General features: G+C 41.3%; 1 protein-coding gene across 2 annotated transcripts in view; it reads right to left on the bottom strand.

Moving 5' to 3' along the window:
• Window positions 1-398: 398 nt before the first annotated feature.
• Window positions 399-19,357, bottom strand: part of SUPT7L (SPT7-like STAGA complex gamma subunit) — a 65,743-nt gene continuing 46,784 nt past the window's right edge. For both annotated transcript variants that reach the window (XM_046939303.1, XM_419474.7), the window contains exons 3-5: window positions 11,869-12,193; window positions 9,678-9,915; window positions 399-5,456 (exon numbers count right to left, since the gene is read on the bottom strand). In XM_046939303.1, coding sequence (XP_046795259.1) covers window positions 5,194-5,456; window positions 9,678-9,915; window positions 11,869-12,193 — 826 coding nt within the window. In that variant the 3' untranslated portion in view covers window positions 399-5,193. The remainder of the gene's footprint in view (window positions 5,457-9,677; window positions 9,916-11,868; window positions 12,194-19,357) is intronic.

Raw genomic sequence — 19,357 nt, 5'->3', positions numbered from 1 at the left:
GTATGTAGAACAATTAGACCAGCACATAAAAGAGCAAATCACAAGGCTTGGAGCAGGGCTCCTAGGTAGTCTGGTAATTCAGGCAGAAGTGCTTCAGAAATATCCAACTGTTTATGAGATGTCAGATGAATACCAACACTAACACTGTGGTACCAACATCTCCTCTAGGGCACGCTAGCAGTAGCACCCATAAAAAATAAGACTTCCAGCTTCCCTAGTCACGTCCTGGAGTAACATCTCATCTCTCTAGTTATGATATTAACATCAATATATAATCTCCATAACATCAGTATTATTTGGGCCTGCAAAAGGTCTATTCCAAATTCTACACAAGAACTCCAAAGCTGAGCTTTGCATTCACCATGCCACGCTTCCAAGCAAACAACAACAACAAAAAATCAGATAAAACCTCAAGAATTTTTATTTCTGGAGAATTGTTTTGGTTTCCTTAGAAATTGCAAAGATGCTCTCTCCAGGAGAGCAGGGGAGAAAAACAAAACGAAGACAAACAAACAAAAAAGCCTGAAAGCCAAGCAATTTTGTTCCATATAAGCCCAAGCAAAGTTCTGTATTTCACTCCCATGCACGTACAAAAACATTTTAAGTAAAACATCTTTCACACATAGCATAAGCATTAGTGTCAGAATTCAGCATATATCAGGCATTGGCCTCACCTACCCCATCTAATCTTATTGGCCTATTTTCTTCTTCAGTTGTAAATTTCTAAGTGGGGAACATCTCTTTTTCTGCACGGCGTTATGCATATTCAAATTAGCACGAAGAGCCTCGCAATTAAATCACTAGGTAGCGTGGTCTGACCTACACTGAAGTTTTCACACTGATAGTGAACTCTGTTGGATGCCAGCTAAAACTTTTCAAAAGGAATAAAAAGGTATTGCTAAAGGGAAACAAATACGATGCACAGCACACTCTCACCTGCAATCCTCTATCATTGCCATGCAAAATAATTCAAAAGCCTAGTAATTCGTGGCAAGATAAATCTCTAAGGACATCAGTGCTACTGGACATGGATGCGTTCAACCCTCCATATTGCAATTTTCCATTCATTGACCTTTGGAAAGGGAAGGGAGAAAGATGAAAGTATGAACAAAATGGTAAACTTCTGAGGCAGATGGGTCAGCAGAGCACTTTACCAGGGACCAGAAAAAAAAGCAGCTGTGAGAGCAGAGCATCATTTCAAGCCATTGTGTAATCTCAGCGTAGCTTAAAATTTGGGGATTACATGGTCAATGAACTTCTCACTAGCTCCTCACACCTAGTAAAATCTTATTTCATTCGTCAGAAGAGCATACTGTCTGTATCTGAGCTGGTGTGCTAGATTTGAAATTTCACTATTTCATGCATGATATACAGCGCTGTAAATTCAAAGTCTGCAAACGTTCAGAAGGGAAAGGCTCACCTACAAGGTACAGCTTCCATATGCACAAAAGGAAACAGCCAGTGCATGAAAAGTCAGAAGCAACACAGCATAATGGGAAACGGGAGGTACAGATTTTACTCTGCCATCACTTTTTAAATGTACAAACTATGCCGATGCATTTCTAATCTCTGCATAAACAAGCTTCCCAAAGAGAATCAATAACACATCTCCCTTATACTGCAACAACACAGCTGAATCAATAGAGGGTTCAGGTTTGGCTTGTAGCAGTGTGTGTAACAGGGCAAAGTGAGTGTGGAAAGGGGATATGAAATACGAAAGCACGATTAAAAGTAAGACAGAGCATCTGTACTTGAGCAATATAAAGAAAGCACTTAAGACTGAGGCTTAAGCGGTTTAACTAAAGCCACGGAGAGCAGCAGATTTTCATTTTTAGCCCATCTGAGGTCTTGCAAATGAGCAAGCCATGCTGACAGCAGCCACTCTGTCCTCCAGCTCCTGAAAATGGTGCAAAGGACTTTGCTTATGCGTCCTAAATTCAAAAATATTTCACAACAGTTTGGCAAATGCTTCATGCACAGGAGTTCTAATGCGGCATCAAAGACAGACCCAAGAGCCAAAGCAGGCTGAACCTGGTTTGACCCTGGCCTAGCACATCCTGTGTGCTGTGGAGAACCCTGGATCTGCTGGTTTAAGATGGGCAGTCTGCTTTTAGAGCAGTATTACAATTGCAATGATAAGCACTACTGAATGTGTAGAAGAAGACAAAAAATATCTGCCTAGCAGGAGGACTCCCAGACAGGAAAGGCTAAATTCAGATTGCTTAACTAATATTGACGGAGTGGATGCCTTTAGCTGAGGTAATCAAGTTGAGTTCACTTTATTGGCGCACAGTGGAAAAATAGATACTTCTAAAACACCACTCATCTGACCTCCTTTAGACTCCTACTTCTAGGTCAGACCCATGTTGACCTAAAAATGACTTTCCCTTCAGCTGCAAATAGGGCCCTGAGCAACAAATTTTGATGCAGAAGTCTAAAGTTCAGTCAGAGGACACCATTCAAAATGCTTTCCTTGTACTACGGCAGTCAAATAGCACAGCTATCCTATACTTGTTCATAATAAGGTGTTTTGTTTAAAACAAGCATAATATAGGTCACTAATGTTGCACTGTCCACCGAAGCATATTCCAGCCAGCAACAGTCACACTCAAATGGAAGAAAAGCTCACAGCTCTAACAAAACTCTCTACAGGCACAAAGTACCTTTTTAATAGTAACTAAATTTCCAACAGACTTCTAAGAAGCAAATACTATTATTCCTTTATTACAGTTGAGAAAACAAGGGCATTGCAGTTTTCCTAATGGTGACTCTGAGGGAATCAAAATAAAGATTTCCTGATACACTGGTCCTCTGTTCAACTATTGACTAGGCTTCAAATAGCTAGAATTTACCTCCCAGGAGGAACCCTTAAGACTGTGATGGGCAATTTTAACTCCAAAGTCCATAAAAGCCTGTAGCCACACATTGTTATTAGACATAGAGGAATTTAATGTTTGGCTTCCACTTCTGCAAAATGGGAGAGAAATACAGTTAGGAAAAAAGAACTAAGGGTAGGCATGTTATAAGGAAACAAGCAAATAAAAAAAAAAAATACTATGCCTGGAGCTCATCCTTTCCAAAGATAAACTTGCAATACTAAGGACAAATGGGAGGTCTGATAACTCTCCCTCAAACATCCCAATGGGTGACAGGTATAAAGCCAGTTTAAGTGACTGTTCATTCTTGATTCGTGTTCATGCTAGCTTCTTTTGAGAGAGATACTCACTGAATCAAGATAAAGACTGAGTTGATCAACTGAGGACTGCGCAGAACAAAAACTGTCATCAGTCAGCTGAGCCATAAAAGCAAGCAGTAAAATAGATTCTGCTTCAGACTAAGTTGTCAAGATAGCAACTGGCCTGAAGTGGCTAACTCGATCCAGTAAGAGTGAAGGAAAAGTATGCACTGACAGCACCGGCTCAAACCAATAGCAAAAGCTGCTATATTCTCTCTGAAAAACCCTACCTTAAACAGTTGGCTGTCAACTTCCCTGATTAAACAATCAAGAAACTAAGGAAGAAGCTCTGCTGGACTTGTCAGTAAGAAGAATCTTGAAGGTCCTGGCTTCTGCAGACAGGGAATTGTGCATTTAACATCTTGAGAAATGTATACAAGACAAACAGAGCTTTGGACATTCAGAACAAGATATTTTTTTCAAGGAACATCTTGGTGGGCTCTCATGAGAGACAGCGCTGGTCTCCCCAGGTGGCCCAAGAGTGCTGGCTTACCTTCAGAGATTGCATTCTGAAAGTAGAACAGTCCATTCTGATGAGCAAAAAGTAAAGCAGGCATGACAGAAGGCCAGCACAAGTAACCAAGGAACTCTTGACTGAGCTCAGATGTACAGAAAAAGTACACAGAAATGGGAATGAAAATGGGCTGTCCAGGAGAGATATAAAGACACAGTCCAAGCATGAAGGGAGAGAATTAGGGAAGGCAGAGTTCAGCTGGAGTTGAAACCCATAGAAATGTGAAGAAGGGCTTTTCTACATATACTGGAAGCAAAAGAAAGGTTAGAGAAAATGTGGGTTTGCTGTTCAACAACCTGGAAACAAAGGCTGCAATTTGAGACTGAGGTACTCAACACCACTACACACTTTCACTGTTTAGGTCTGCCCCCTGGCTCTACTAGAATAGTGCGGGAGGACAAGGTATTATGTAGAGCAAAGGAAGACTGAGTTAGTGAGAACTTCAGCCAACAAGACGCTCACAAGTCCACGTAAACAGACAAGATGCATTTGAAGGCACCAAAGGAGCTAGCTGATGACACTGTAAGGCCACCCTCCAGCCTCTCTGCCAGGTCATTGTCATCAGTGAAGGCTCTCCCACCAGTAAAATTACCCAACTTGAGACTGTCTTGCTGCCTGCAACAGTTAGCAATCGTGTGGCCAGCATGTTGAAATTATTACTTCTCTCCATATTGTACTTGTAAGACCTTATCTGGAAGACGTCATCCACTTCCATGCTTCCTCTTACAATAAGGGCACTGCAGTAATTTTGTTGGGAAGTCACTAAGATGGTTAGGGGACTGTAGCACAAGACAGGGAGAGGCTAAGGGAGCTTGGTTTTTACAGACAAGAGGAAAAGCTAAGGAGAGATCTCATTGTCTACAACCACTTCATATGGAGGTTAAAGACAAAGTCAGACTGAACTCAGAGATGAACACTGACATAAAATGAAGCAATGAACATAAGTTGAAACATGGAAATTACAGCCCGATGCAATAATAATTTTTTTCCTCTGAGGGTAGTCAAATGCTGGCAAATGTTGCCCAGAGAGGTTTAGTCTCACCATCCTTGCAGGTATTCAGAATTCAATGAGACAAAGCCCTGAACAACCTGCTCTATTTGCCTTGGCTGAACTAGAAAACTCCAACCCTAATTATTCAATGATTCTGTGACTTAACAAATCTCTTCACAGCTATTTTCCACTTGTAACTTCCTCATTAGTCTGCCAAAGCAAGCCGTGACACCACTGAATGCATACAGTTATCTTCAATCTCATGAGTCAGGACGGAGTACAGAAGCCAGCTATGAAGGGAGATGAAGTGCACTACACATCAATCCTCTCATAATGATTTCATGCAAGCTCCCTCATACACCAGGGCCAGCCCCATTTATACATCATAGCTATTACAGAACTCTTTTGGTTTGTTTCAAGTCCATTAGAACTAAATAAAAAGGCCCCCTCTCTTCACATCTTCTTCATCTTTTTCTTGCAGCGCTGGTTGAAGACAGGTGAGGATCCCATCAGACTGTCAGCAGAATGAGAACCATAGCTGCTCTCAGAGCCATTGGGACTCTGTGCTATCCCAGCTTCGCTCATGCCTGACATAGGCTCCTCAAAGACATCGCTGCCTAGGACCCCATGGCCATGTACATTGGCCTCCTCATTTTCCTGTGGCTCCATTTTCACCTGTGCCAAGTTCCAGAGTGGGGAAGCATTTACCTCAGCCCCTAGAGAGAAAGAAAAAGCATACATTAACAACCAAGTAAAAGACAAATGACAAACAGTAAGCGGATGCAAGGGACAGTGGCACCAGTAAAGAAGTAAAAGCAAACCTACAGCTGAAATTGTCTGGTGAATAACCATCAACCAGAGTGAAAGAATAAATTAAAAAAAAAAAAAAACTGACACAGTTTTGTGCAGTTTTCTCATGTCCTGTATCCAGCCATCAGAATCAGCACAGGCCCTGCCTTGTGAGCAGCAGCCAGGCCTACATGGCTCCAGCGAGGGACAGCCACCAACCAGGGGCCAAGAGGGGCAAAAGGGTGCCGGGTGTCCCTGTCATGTTTCCAGAGCTGCCGATAGGAAGCACTGCTTTTCACTGCCTCCCATTACGTCAAGGTAAACCTCAGCTACTCTCAGATACAGGAAATCTGTGCAAGGAGGCTGGAGACTGGAAACAGGTACATGGCGAGTCCCAGGTCATCTTTACAAAGAAGCAAGTTAAACAATCCAAGGAATCATATGGATTTTTTTTAATGGCTGATTAAAACAATTCCATTAAAACACAGAGAAAATCATCAAATATTTTATTTAAATTAACCTGAAGGATCTTCCTTGGATTCCTACCATAGAGTCACAGAATCACCACGGTTGAAAAAGATCTCCAAGGTCATCCACTCCAACTGTCCACCTACCACCAATATCTCCCCACTAAGCCAGGTCCCTGAGTACAACACCTAAACCTTTCCTGAGTACCTCCAGGGTCAGTGACTCCACCACCTCCCTGGGCAGCTCATTGCAGTGCCTGACTGCTCTTTCAGAGAATTTTTCCTAATATTCAACCAGCTCTTCCCTGCTCCCTCACTGCACACTTTTCATGCACACAAGTAGCCTCATCAACATGATTGTAACACAGTTTAGTCAAGGTAAGACTACAATATTTTAAGCTTGTGCAGGTTTGCACTGTTTAACTCAGAATGGGTCTGTGGCTTTCTAATAGTAAATGTAAAAAAAATGGAACAACAAATGTAAAAATAAAAAGTAAATCAGTAATAACTTGTCAAATCTTGGACCACAAACATCTTCAGGATGCTACGAAGGTTCGATTAGTGACCTAAAACAAATCTTTGCCCTGTGTCCTCTGCATGCTCCCTTTTCTCCTAACTTCCAACAAGAGTAACAGATCTGAGGGAGGACATTCACTGCATATAACAAATACTAAATCCACCCCCTCTAAGACATCACTATGGTTCAAAACATAGGCCATAAATGTTTAATTCCTCTAAAACCTGTTCGAACGTAACTCGACAACAACAATGAATGAGTTCTTATCACACGAGTGGCCAGATACACACTCAAGAGGAATCTTCCCATTTTTAATTCATCCCACAGAAGAAGATAGGCCAATCCATGCCAGTGTAACATGTTTTTGTTTGTTTTGTTTTTCATTTGGACTAGTGTGCAAACTGTGAGCAGACTGAGGATTTTCTAAGATTATGAAACCACGCTTCTTAAAAACAGCAACTGCTTTGTCCCCAAGAGTAGTAATTATAGATTGCATTATACCTTCTTATTTAAAGTTTTAAGAGAGACAAAAATCCTATTAAAAACATACTAATTGGGCCCCTTGCTGACACGCACATAATGAGCCCAAATCTTACCAAAGCCTAAAATCTTCTCTCACTTTTACATCTGATCCCTCTTTTGAGGGGTTAAATTCATATGGAAAGTAAAACAAACTAAGAAGCTAGGTTTTACTGTTTTGCAGCTGTTTAAATCACAACCAAAACTCTTGTATGTACTATTACTATTCCTTGTTACTAACATATGCCTATCAATATTCCCTTATTACTAAGTAGTTACACCAAGAACAAGTCTTCCAACCTGCTTGTACTGTGAACTTTCCCTTATGTAGGAAAAGGGAATCTTTTCAATAGCCGTGTAGCCCAAACCAGGGCTTAGGTGGCAAGGGCAGACAACACAACCTGCATCAGTTCAGTAGTCAGATAGCAAGCCAGGGCTGAAGTGCTTGCTGATGTCCAGCTGCCTTATCGAAAAGTTCTTTTTCTGTTAACCACAAGTGAATGTATTCCCCTCAACAACAGTGGACACATCATTAAAATGCTGTTAGTTCCACAGAGTAGCAGCTCCAGCCTGCACAATAATCAAAGGTGCTCACTAAACTTATTGTTTCTTTCTTTCATCAATTGCTCTGCATTGCTCAACCTTATTCCCTTCAGCTCTATTATCTGTCATCAAGAGTGTCACTAAGGACTAACAGTACTTAAGCAGTGACACTGCACATTTCATCTTCAAAGCACTTCAGCTTCCAAGTACTTACAAATGAGCTAATCCTCATTTGTCTGTCTGGGTGGAGGAACAAGATCCCCAATTTGGCCTCTATTTCTCCAGCTGCACTGAAATTAAGCAGCTAGCCCACAGTTGTAACCCCTGGCATAAGCAAAAAACACATGCAGAACAGAGAAGGCTGAAAGGACATTTCGCCATCTGACACCGTTGCACTGCTATCCTCCCTACAGGTCTCACGCTTGCATATTTGTGCTGCTGGTATCCTAATTGCACAGCTTTCTCTCACTTCTGATGATATTACACTCTCCCGCCTGCCCATCTCTAGACTGGGACTTCTTACAGCAATGAGATTTCCAAAGACCCTTGTGAAGTGAAGAGGGATTTTCAGAGAGGAACAGAGCACTTGTATTCTTAATTAGAAAACATCAATTCAGTATCAGAGAGGCAAGAGGCATTTAATATACAGCGAGCATGCTAACCTCTGGGTCTCAAGTGGTAGATGCTATACCAAGCTTTCCAGATGAATCACTTGCAACCCCAGATGGGCCAGAAGAACCTGCTATTCTCTCTCCTGCAAAAACGTGAGCACTTCACATCTCAGAAGTACTATGGAAAACAATACAAGCTTTCAGAAACACATCAGATGGATTTGTGTGGGTTCTGTGTTTTTACTCTTGTTTTCTTTTTATTAATTCAACAGAATATGCTACTTTTTAAAAAAGCTAAGGAACTGAGAGGTACACTCTGCCCTCAATACATAATACATATGTTAAGGTTAATATTTCATTGTTTTTAACCAGATTTTTAAGGGAAACATTTATTATTGCAAAGACTGGTAGAGTTCAGAAGGTTCTACACAAAAAAAAAAAAGAAAGAAAGAAAGAAATTGTTTTTTTTCGAGGGAAGAATACTGACTTCACTTTCTGTAAAACTCAGTGCTATCAAATGGTGCAGAGAATAAAGCTGGCACATATAGACACAGAAACGGTACAGCAGCAGCAGACTGTTCAGTGCCAGCCACCAGTGTGCTTCAATGCCAACATATAGGGATGACTTTGAGAAACAGAGTGCAGTCTCTGTAACAACTCCACTCATTGTTTCACTTTCCATGGTGGCATGAAACCTACAGCAGGCTTTCAGGAAACCTGTAAGAGGAGGAGTGACTCCCACAGGTATATTTCACTTAAACCAATGATAAACTTTCATAAAGCAATTGCTATCACTACCAGGGTGTCTTACAAATACAGAGGGCTGCACAAGAATCATTAGTATTTTCCAAACTCATTCAGTGCCTAACCTACATAGAGCCCTGAATTTACTCCGGTCACAAGGAACATAGCCTTCATCACCTCAGTAACACGAAGCTCTGGACAAGAATTCCAGGCTACTCAGAAAAAAAAAGTACAAAACCAAACTACAACAAGGAAGACCCAACCTGTACTCCTACTCCTCCCGAGGAGAAATGAGAATAGAACTCTGGTTATTTCTGTCTTCATTACATCAGACTGGGAGAAAGACCCCAGTACTCACATCTGTAGCAACTAGTAATAAAGACACAAATGACCACCCCCTAAAAATAAACACCATATCAACAAACCATTTTGTGTTCTTCAGAGGAAATGACTTGGCTTGGAAGCAATGTTAAAGATCATCTAGTTCTGAACTCCCTGCCATGGACAGGGAACATTGCATTATACCAGGTTGCTCAAAGCTCCATCCAACCTAGCCTTGACCACAACCAGGGATGGAGCACCTATAGGCGATTTGTTCCAGTACCTCACCACCCTCTTAGTGAAGAATTTCCTCCCGACATCTAAATTTCCCCTTTTTTGTTTGAAACTGTTCCCTCGTGTCTTATCACTATCTGATCACACGGAACAGTTGAGGGACTGCTTCTAGTAGTAACAACAAGCAACTACCTGAAGTCTGTGGGGAAGCTTCTACTTCCAAATTTGCAGAGAATCGCTCACTTTGAGCTCCGAGAACTCCAACGGGCAAAGACTGGTCACCAGAAGCAAGATCTCCTTCCAGCTCCTCACTTATGGGGAAAGTGATATCACTAACAGGCTCCTCCTTAATCTTCACAGGCTTTGTGTCTTCTGCTGCCTTTTCAGGGTTGACAATCTTCTCATACTCTTCAGAGAGCTGCTTGCTAACCTGTCAAAGATCAGGGGAGATAGCAAAAAAAAACGACACAGGAAAGGTCACAGTGATTTCGGAGACTTTGATAACAGTTACATTGCAGTGTGCTTTCTACTTAGAATATTATTGTCTGATGTGGCTGCACAATTACACGGTTATCAGCTACAGAAAAAAAAAAAAAGATCCTTTCCCCTTTTAAGAAAACCTTCTACCCATATCAAGGAACTTTAATAGAAGGCTAAACTCCTTAACACATCTGCTTGATATACATGAGCAGATTTATTTCACAGGCAGAAACTATGAGGCCCAGAAATTTAAGCAAAGGAAATACTAAGAAGTACCTCAGTTTTATTCTTTGGTTGTACCTCTAAGGTTTTCCTGTCTATCAGTACTAAAACTTACTCCAGCATTAAAAAACAAGATCAGAAATTCATTAGGTTCTGCAGTCATCATTAGCAAAGCCTGGCTACCTTCAATGAGATTCACAGCAAAAAAAAAAATGCATTTTGCTCCAGACAAGTGAAACACAGGAATGAGATGTGGAACAATCTCCTTCCTTCTAGAAGAAGGAATTCTAGAATTCCTGTAAGCAATTAAATTAAGACTTCCAGATTTAGTCTGTGTCTAACAAGTACTTGTTTGTACCACTTCAATCCCAACATTCAGACAACTGTTCAGGAAAATCCCAATGACTTTTTAAACAAGAAGAAAGAAAGAAAAATAACAGCAGAGCTTATTTCCCCTTTCTAGGTAAGTTTCCAAATACAGAGATTAGCGTGGACCTTAGCCTGTATGAAAACCAGAATAAGAAAGACAACAACGGGCTGTGGGATGAAAGTGAATTACATCAGCTGAATGATACAGAAAACCCAGATTCCAGAAGGAAACAAGATCTGGGCATCAGGATGCAACTGTTAACTACAAGCAGCTTCACAGCCCTTCAAACCGGGAAGGACAATAAATAAATATATAAATGTCCAACAGCACAAGAGTATCTTTTAACTAATGCAATCATGCAATCAGTCCCTTGGAACAAAAATGCTTTTAATGAGGACAGATCTTGATGACGCTATTTTTATGCACACGCCAGAGTCCATCACAATTTACATACTACATGTAGTTACAGGCGTCTCTGATTTATGCTACCTCTGTAACACACACGGTGACAACCCTGGGATAAGAAGGAGCACAAGCAGCTGCTCCAAGATGAGTCAACTAGCACTCTCATACAGCTTGCCAATGAGGAAGAGAAAGATTATTTGTGGTAGGCTTTGCCTTTGGTCATGGGCTACCTACTTGATTCAAGTCTCAGTTTTTGATGAGTTTGAATAAAATTCCCACATCGACTCTTGCATTCCTATAAGTCCTCTGTCACTCTAATAAAATGTACATATACGGACCAAGAAAACATATGCCCTTAGTCATACAACCCACATGTATATGGCACCTCTCATTCCCAGGAGATCTAACAATTCCTCTCCTTCCTCCTCAGAAGTACAGTTCCCTATAGATTGGGAAGTCTTGTTAAATAACTCATATCAGTTCAGTACTAGCCCTACACTCTAATTGCTTAAGTGAGCCACCCCTTGCTAATGCCAACACAAGCCACTGTACACCTAAGTAATTTTTGTTCAACTGCTCCCTTTATTTATGAAATGGTAAGCAGCCAAACATCCCATTAAAGCAAAAAATTCAGTTAATCTGTCATTACTGACTTTACTTTGACTTTGGGCCATTACACAGCTGGGGGCCTCCCCTTAAACCTAAACTATCAGCCCAGCACTGTTAGCCTCTGCAGGGACACAAATAAGTCATCTCCTCCAAAAAATCCTATTTCCCTTTTCCTTTATGACTCTTCTCCACACCATGATGTTTACCAATTGGAAAACCCCAATATTGTTACGGGAACAAACAATTGTACTGGAGCCATGCATCTTGGTGCGGCCCACTCGCCGCTGCTCCTCTCACCTGAAGCATATAGCTGTGATAATCCTTAATGCGGTGCTGCCAGAACTTCTGCAGTGAGAGCACACTGCCAATGCCCACTTCATGAAAGACCTGCTCCATGACATCTGGGAAAGGGGTGTGCCCCAGTCGGGCTTCTCGATCCACAGCGAAGCGCAGCAGTTTGGTGAACTTCAAGCAGTATTCGTGGGCTATGTCTGTCAGGGTCTCCAGGACACTCTCATTGGCACACTCAAAGCCCGTGTGAGCCAGGATAGTGGCCATTGACTGGTAGAGAAGCTGCCGGCAGGAGGACCAACTCAGCTCAGTCACAGGCTCCCCTTTTCCTCTAAAAAAAAAAAAAACAGGAAAAAAATAGCACACCTCACAAAACTGAAATAATTTATCAGTTCAAAACATACTTTCAGTATGAACATGATCTACAGAGGGAAAGCAAGTTGTTTGGTGTTCACCAGTTTCCCCATTACATAAGAATACATCTAGCATAGGTTTATCAGCTTTCCCTCCTTCCCTTTCCCTCAAAATCAGAGCTACTGAGTCCCATTTTCACTTCTAATGCCATAAGAATCCTTGGGTGATTCATAAGTGTGGGATGCAAATCTTCTGAATCCTTAAGCAACTCCCTTCCCACCAAAGAGCTTTTCTCCTAGAGATGTGAGTTTAACGGGTACTTGACACAAACAACAAAAAAAGGCATTTTAAATAACAAATGCAAATCATTTCCCCTCTCAGTTAATTACATTTCTCTTCCTTATTATCTCTGATGTCATAGGCCTAGTAGTCAGATACAAAGGCTTCTGGGACAGACAAGATTTGAATTTATAATGCACAAGACACACATAAAAAGTCAGAAATGGGAACATTTCATAAAGCTGCACTGTAGTCAGAAAGACCACTTCCATATCCTTACTCCCAATAATCAAACAGCATGACAGAGAACCAGGTATCCCAACCTGTGACACAGCAAGTAAGCACAAAGCCTTCCGGGAAGCCTGCAGAGGTTCTGCCTTAAAAACAGCATTCCTGACCTTGGGCCTGAGACCTCTCTTCTCTGTTCTGCTAAGCACGAGTGTCACGAGCACTTCCCATATCACTCAGGTACAGTCAAGCAACCAAATTTTTCAACACAATGCATAAACAAATAGATATGCCATGTAGGAAAAAAGAGAAGATGAGGTCGGAGAAGTTTTAGAAAGAAATGTAAACACACTTCTACCATATTTCTAGACTTAAACTTAGGCGATTTATTCGCCCATAACAATCCTCAGCTGCTGATGTCAAAAATCAAGTGTCCTTTTGCTAAGTACAGTATTTATTTACTTTCTTCCACTGCATTCGGAATCAATGGTTGAAGAAAGCTAGCAATTTCACCCTTCATTTGTTTCTGATCAATTTCTTCCAACATCTCATTCAGCCCACTCTGAGACTTTGTCTCACTCTCCCCGTACACTATTTGCACACAGACTCTCCAGTAACGAGACCTGATTAAACAGCACGTAGGCAACACCAATGATTTACATAGAAGGCAGCAGTGGTCTTGGTAAAATTCTCACTACTCTGCTTCTCCAACAAGCCATTGAGAACCTTTCAGCCTCACTGAGACACTGGGTCACAGAGCCATAGCTCCCGCTGATCCTCAGAACTGACCCATACAAAACACAGCAGTAGAAAAGATAACATTTCAGAGAACTGACAATGGGAGGTTAAGCTCAGAGCTATAAGGACCGAAGCCCAGAGGTTCATTCTCAACAACACCAGCTCAGCTCAACACTTTCTGCTTATTCAAGTAAAGAGGCAGAGGGGTGGCAAGCACACTATATTAAGAGCTGCAGGTGACGATATTACTAAGTGAATATTAAGAACAGCATGCGGATCTCAGGTCATGGATTCATCCCAGTCATTAATTGCTGGAAAATGACTCACATCCCAGTTTCCTACTCAATTATGTGACTACTATGGAAAGAAAACAGCCGGCGCTCTGACAAAATGAATTAAAAGCTCATCAGTTCCCTTCTAAAGCAAGTGTCATCCGTGCTGTTTTTATATCTCCCTAACTATCCCCTCCATCTCCCAGGGACAGATTTCTGCAGCTTACAAAGAGCCATACAACACTGGGAAAAGGAGGTTACAACAAAACAAAACTAAGAAAAGAAAAGAAAAAAAGGGGAAAAAGAAGGAAGGAAAGGAAGGAAAGGAAGGAAAGGAAGGAAAGGAAGGAAAGGAAGGAAAGGAAGGAAAGGAAGGAAAGGAAGGAAAGGAAGGAAAGGAAGGAAAGGAAGGAAAGGAAGGAAAGGAAGGAAAGGAAGGAAAGGAAGGAAAGGAAGGAAAGGAAGGAAAGGAAGGAAAGGAAGGAAAGGAAGGAAAGGAAGGAAAGGAAGGAAAGGAAGGAAAGGAAGGAAAGGAAGGAAAGGAAGGAAAGGAAGGAAAGGAAGGAAAGGAAAACAGCCAGAAAGTAACCATCAAAATCTGTGCCTAAAAAAGGAAAATTTAGGAGCATTTTGGTACCAAAATGGTACCAAAAATGGTACCAAAACCATCAAACAATAGTTTATAATTAATACAGAAAAAAATAGCTGCTATTGATGGTTTGCTAGTCATACAAAGCATTATGGCCAAACTTAAGCTAGGCACAGAATGTGGCAGCCCAAGCAGAATATTCAGCCCATTGTGAAGTGGATATGCACATAGGAATGCATATCACTGTTCAGAAAGCAGCACAGAATGTCATATCTCTTTTAAATTCCTAAAGGAGAAGAAACTAATTGCCAGCATTAAAATGCAGCTAGGTCACTGTGCAGAAAGGGATATAATCAACTTGAAGTCTAATCAATTAAAGACGGAGAGAAAAGAAATTTCAGGTACTGTACTCAAATCCAACTCCCCACCTCTTGTTCTTGCTAAGGTCAATCAATTTTGTTTTGTTTTCCTTATTTTTTCTTCCCTTGATTTCCTGTTTTCCACAACAAACAATAAGGGGAAGATGATTAAAAACCTGATTAGACAGGGAAAAAAAAAAAAGGAAACATTGCTATAGATATTAACAGAAAACAACAATATTTTTTTTCTTCACCTCCTTTAACTTCCAGGTACCATCTAATAAGATGAAAAATAAACAGAAATGGGTATACAGACACATTTAAGTTGAGAACAACTATCTAACGCCAAGTCTTCCCAGCAAACATCTTCTTTCCTCATCACAGGTAAAGTGCACTGGTCTTAGATCTCATCCAAATGCCCAGTACCTCCAAGAGCAACCGCCCAAATACTATTATGCAGAATGCCATTCTGTGCAGTACTTGCTGCTTTCCCAAAAGGCTCTCCATCCAGCTGCCATCCGAAAACAAGCCTATGTTACCAATGTCATGTTAGCTGCAAGTAAACAAGAGAGCTTTAATCCCTAAAATTCTGTCACCAGAGATTAACAAGACCAGCAGTTAGGCCTATGGCTTGGACGTGATCGTCTCTATGGACGATACAACATGAAACTTATCACAACCACTGGCCACCTTCTCACTCTTCAGCTTTGTATTCCCAACATTTCTGTGACCATTTCCATGGGTCACCAACACTAGATGACGTTCCAGACAGAAATCAACCCGCCAAGATACAAATTCATCAGATCCAAAGCTGAGCCTTCTCCCATTGCTACCAACCCATCTGCAACATGCAGAACTTCTCACCAAGACACAAGAGAAAAATGACCAGTTTACACCTAACGGGCTTATTTTCATTATTCATAAGGTTTCAGAACTAACAAAAGGCTCCTTTTCTGTGTCAGCCAGTTAACATGACACACAGCCATCCCCCAAAGGCACCACAGTCCATTCACTCAAGTTTCTCTCCTGTAAAGACTTTTTTTCTGAAAAGAAAGGAGAGCTTATGGTCCATTTGCTGGGCCACCTCAGGGGAAAGAAAGTGTTTGGGCTGAGTCAGTACAAAGATCAACAGCTGAGGCTTACTCACCTGAGGTAATGGACTGAAGTGCTCTTCTCCCACACAGGAGAGCATAAGCTAGTGGCAGATGGAGGGAGGGATTGTTTTCTTACGAACATGTTAGTTTTATGAAACATTTCACCATAGAGTTGAATTTCTACCAAATTAGGTGCATCAAGGTCATTTCACTGCCATCTTTCCCAGTACAATAAAATAAAGGAGAACATTGGAAAAAAAGAGATTATAATGATCAGGGAGTGTATCAGAGAACAAAAAAACACGAACTCAAAATGAAAAATAAGCTTCCTTTTGAGAAAGGGCCTCTTTTCACCTCATCCTGAATAAGCCTCTTTTCAAATAGCTCTGCTATGCCTGCAGGAGGATGCACAGCTCTACACAGAAACTGTTCAGTAGATAATGGCAACAGGTAATAGCTAACATTTGGAAAACAAATCGGGTCCCAGTGGGACAACGCAGAACACCAGAAAGTTTAGGAGGTGGAACTGAAATGCTCTATCTGACAGGCTAAGCATGTTTTGCCTGCTCTGATTTCTACTGCTCCAAATCCCCCCTCAGCACTAACCCCGCTACCCCACCAGCACGCACTTCCCTACTTCTGTACAAACATTTAACCTTCTGCCATGAGCTGTCTTCCCACTGTGAGCTCCCAGTTCAATTCTCAGTTCAGTACAAAGCACAAACACGATGTGGTCACGAACACAAACGAGAGCATGACAGAGAAATCTATTAAGAAAGCAACCATGTACACACACACAAAAAAATTAGTAAGTTGGGTCTCTTTCGACAATGGATCCATATTAATAGGGGGAAGCTGAGCAGAGAGGAAGGAAGAGCTAACAGCCATATTATGGTAAGAATCTCCTGTTGAAATGGCAGCTGTAAGTTTACAGTTCCTTACTTATTCCTCATCAACTATACTTTAAATTTACCTTCTGTTTCTATACCAGCCAAAATCAAATGTTAATCTCCTATTGTGTATTCCAAGAACTGTAACATCAACAGTTGCAAATCACCAGGACCAGATGGCAATCCACCCAGGAATACTAAAGGAATTCAGGGATGAAACATCTGAATAGCTGTGGTGAATCACCTCTTGCTTTAAAGTGCCACGGCCCATGAGAACCAGAAGGCAGAAAGTGTGAAAATACTCTTTTAATATATTCAGCAAAAAAAAAAATGGAAGGAAAAGAAAATAAAAACTGCAGGCTGGTAAGCCTGTACTATTCTGGCACATCAGGGAAATTCACAGAGATGATAAGAACAGAGTTAGAGGACAGATGGGTAAATATGATACGTTCAGAAAGACTCCAGACAGCCTCTGTAAGTGCAAAACCTGCTTCACAAGCCTGCCGCAGCCTTCCAAAGCCACCAACAAGCACGTATGTAACACTGGAAAGCTAAGGACACTCCTCAGGGATCCCTGACACAGTCAAAGTTTTTCTTCCACATATTTATCCATGGTCTGAAAAAAATGCAGAGAAGGAACAGAGTCCTAATTAAATCTGTTGATAGCACAGTTTTCTAAAGGGGGTTGAAAAGACCAGAACAACTGACAAATAGCAGTATAATAGGTTCTGCCTCCTCAGAAGAGAATGTGGCTATGTTAAAGCAACTTGTGATCTAATTCAGGCTGGCCAATCTTCCTTTCTTCCTATGGACAAACATACCAACACACTGCTTCTGTGACCTAAGTTACTACTAAAGAAAATGGAACTAAAATATGCATTCAGTCTAACATTGTAACTCTGACAATGACACACAAAAGGCATCATAAAACTAACCAAAATCATGTTTCGTCAAGAAGAGTGGTCCTCCCTCAATTGCTTTACCCACTGAAAACAAGCACTGACAAATCTTGTAACTTTATTTTCAATCCTGTAAGAATAGGTGCTGTTCTTAAAACAGCAAACATGCAACAGCAAACCAAAAGCTTGCCTCCTGGAGGAGCAGAAACGTGTTTGGTTTAGCTGACACGCAGTTAAATTCTACTCTATACCACGGCCCACAGTAAATCAGTGGCCACAAAGCATTTCATTTCAAAATCGCCTATCTACTTTCTGCAATCTAGTCCTTAAACTCCCCCATGCGGTTGACTGTTAAATAACATTTGTTTACCAGCACCTCGGAGACTCCCAAGGGACAGCGAAAGGGCAAAGCAGCCCCAAAACCACGGTTAGGGCCGCTGAAAATTTAAAGCTGAAGGCACCAGGGAGATCAACACAGAAGACCGCAAGGCATGCAAGGCTGCTTCAGCTCTACAAACCATAATGCCATAAAGAGCAGGAGGCACAGGGCTCACATTTATACTCACAGGATATCCCTCCGCCCCTTCAGGCAAATCACTTTCTTTCATCCCAGAAGGATGAAGTTGATGATTTAGGCTTACCTTCTGTTTCTATACCAGCCAAAATCAAACGTTAATCCCCTACTGTGTATTCCAAGAACTGTAACATCAACAGTTGCAAATCACCAGGACCAGATGGCAATCCACCCAGGAATACTAAAGGAATTCAAGTTTGAAATATCTGAATTGTTATCCCAGCTGAAACCAGGGCAGCATGTTCCTCCAAAAACAGCCCTAAAGTCTCATTCCACTGTCCAGAGAGACCATGTTACCGAAAGGAATGTCCTTCAGTAAAAATCACTGAATGTTACCCAGGCCATTAAAGATCTGACACACTTAACCAATGATATTTTATGGATGTAAATTTTCCACATTTGAAAAAAAATAAAAGGTACTGTTTTCTCCTATATCACATTTATTGTAGCAGTCCTTAAGAACAGTGAGGATTAATCTCTGAATTTAAATGCACAGTGTAAGAGGTACCGTGAGATCCTGCAAGAAATGGAGCATCTCCTTGTGCATGTGGTGTTCATCAGAGGGTTGACAAGGAGGAGGTGGCAACACTGTGTAATCAAAGATTGGCTGCTAAGGAGCAGTGCAACCTTCCTTTCTATTTTCTCAAGCCCTTGGCTGGTGGAACCAGCACTGGAGAGACAGGAACTCCCTTCAGCAGCACTCACTGCTATTTGTGACCAGGTTAGAAACACGGACAGTAGGATGAGATGGCAGCACCATGCATCTTTGGGCACCGAAATCTTACAAGTAGTAATTAGCAAAGCATATTCTCAGAACCTAAAGCTAATGGGGCAACACCCAGTTGTGTATCTTCTGAATTATCAGAATACAGACAGCCTATTGTAAGTGACCTAAATATTGACTTTGCATTCAATAACTAACTTTGTCAAAATACCACTGAAGATGGCAAAACTGTTCACAAACATTAAGCTGAGTGCTAACGACAGAGAAATCAGCAATACACATCTGCATTTTCTAGACAGAAAGCAAAGACACATTTGTTTTAAACAACTTGTAAGTTGCGTGCATCTCAATCTTTCTGTTCCTAGGCCTGTTTTATTCTTTACACACAATCCATCAGCCTTAGGGAATTGACAAAACAACATATATATTTAAAAACACTTTGCTTTCCTGCAGCCAGGATTCATAGAATCATTAAGGTTGAAAAGTCCACTAAGG

This window comes from Gallus gallus, chromosome 3 (assembly GCF_016699485.2).
Source record: "Gallus gallus isolate bGalGal1 chromosome 3, bGalGal1.mat.broiler.GRCg7b, whole genome shotgun sequence".
Taxonomy (NCBI): Eukaryota; Metazoa; Chordata; class Aves; order Galliformes; family Phasianidae; genus Gallus; species Gallus gallus.
The sequence above is the reverse complement of the archived record's forward strand: the minus strand, read 5'-3'. Positions and strand labels throughout refer to the sequence as shown.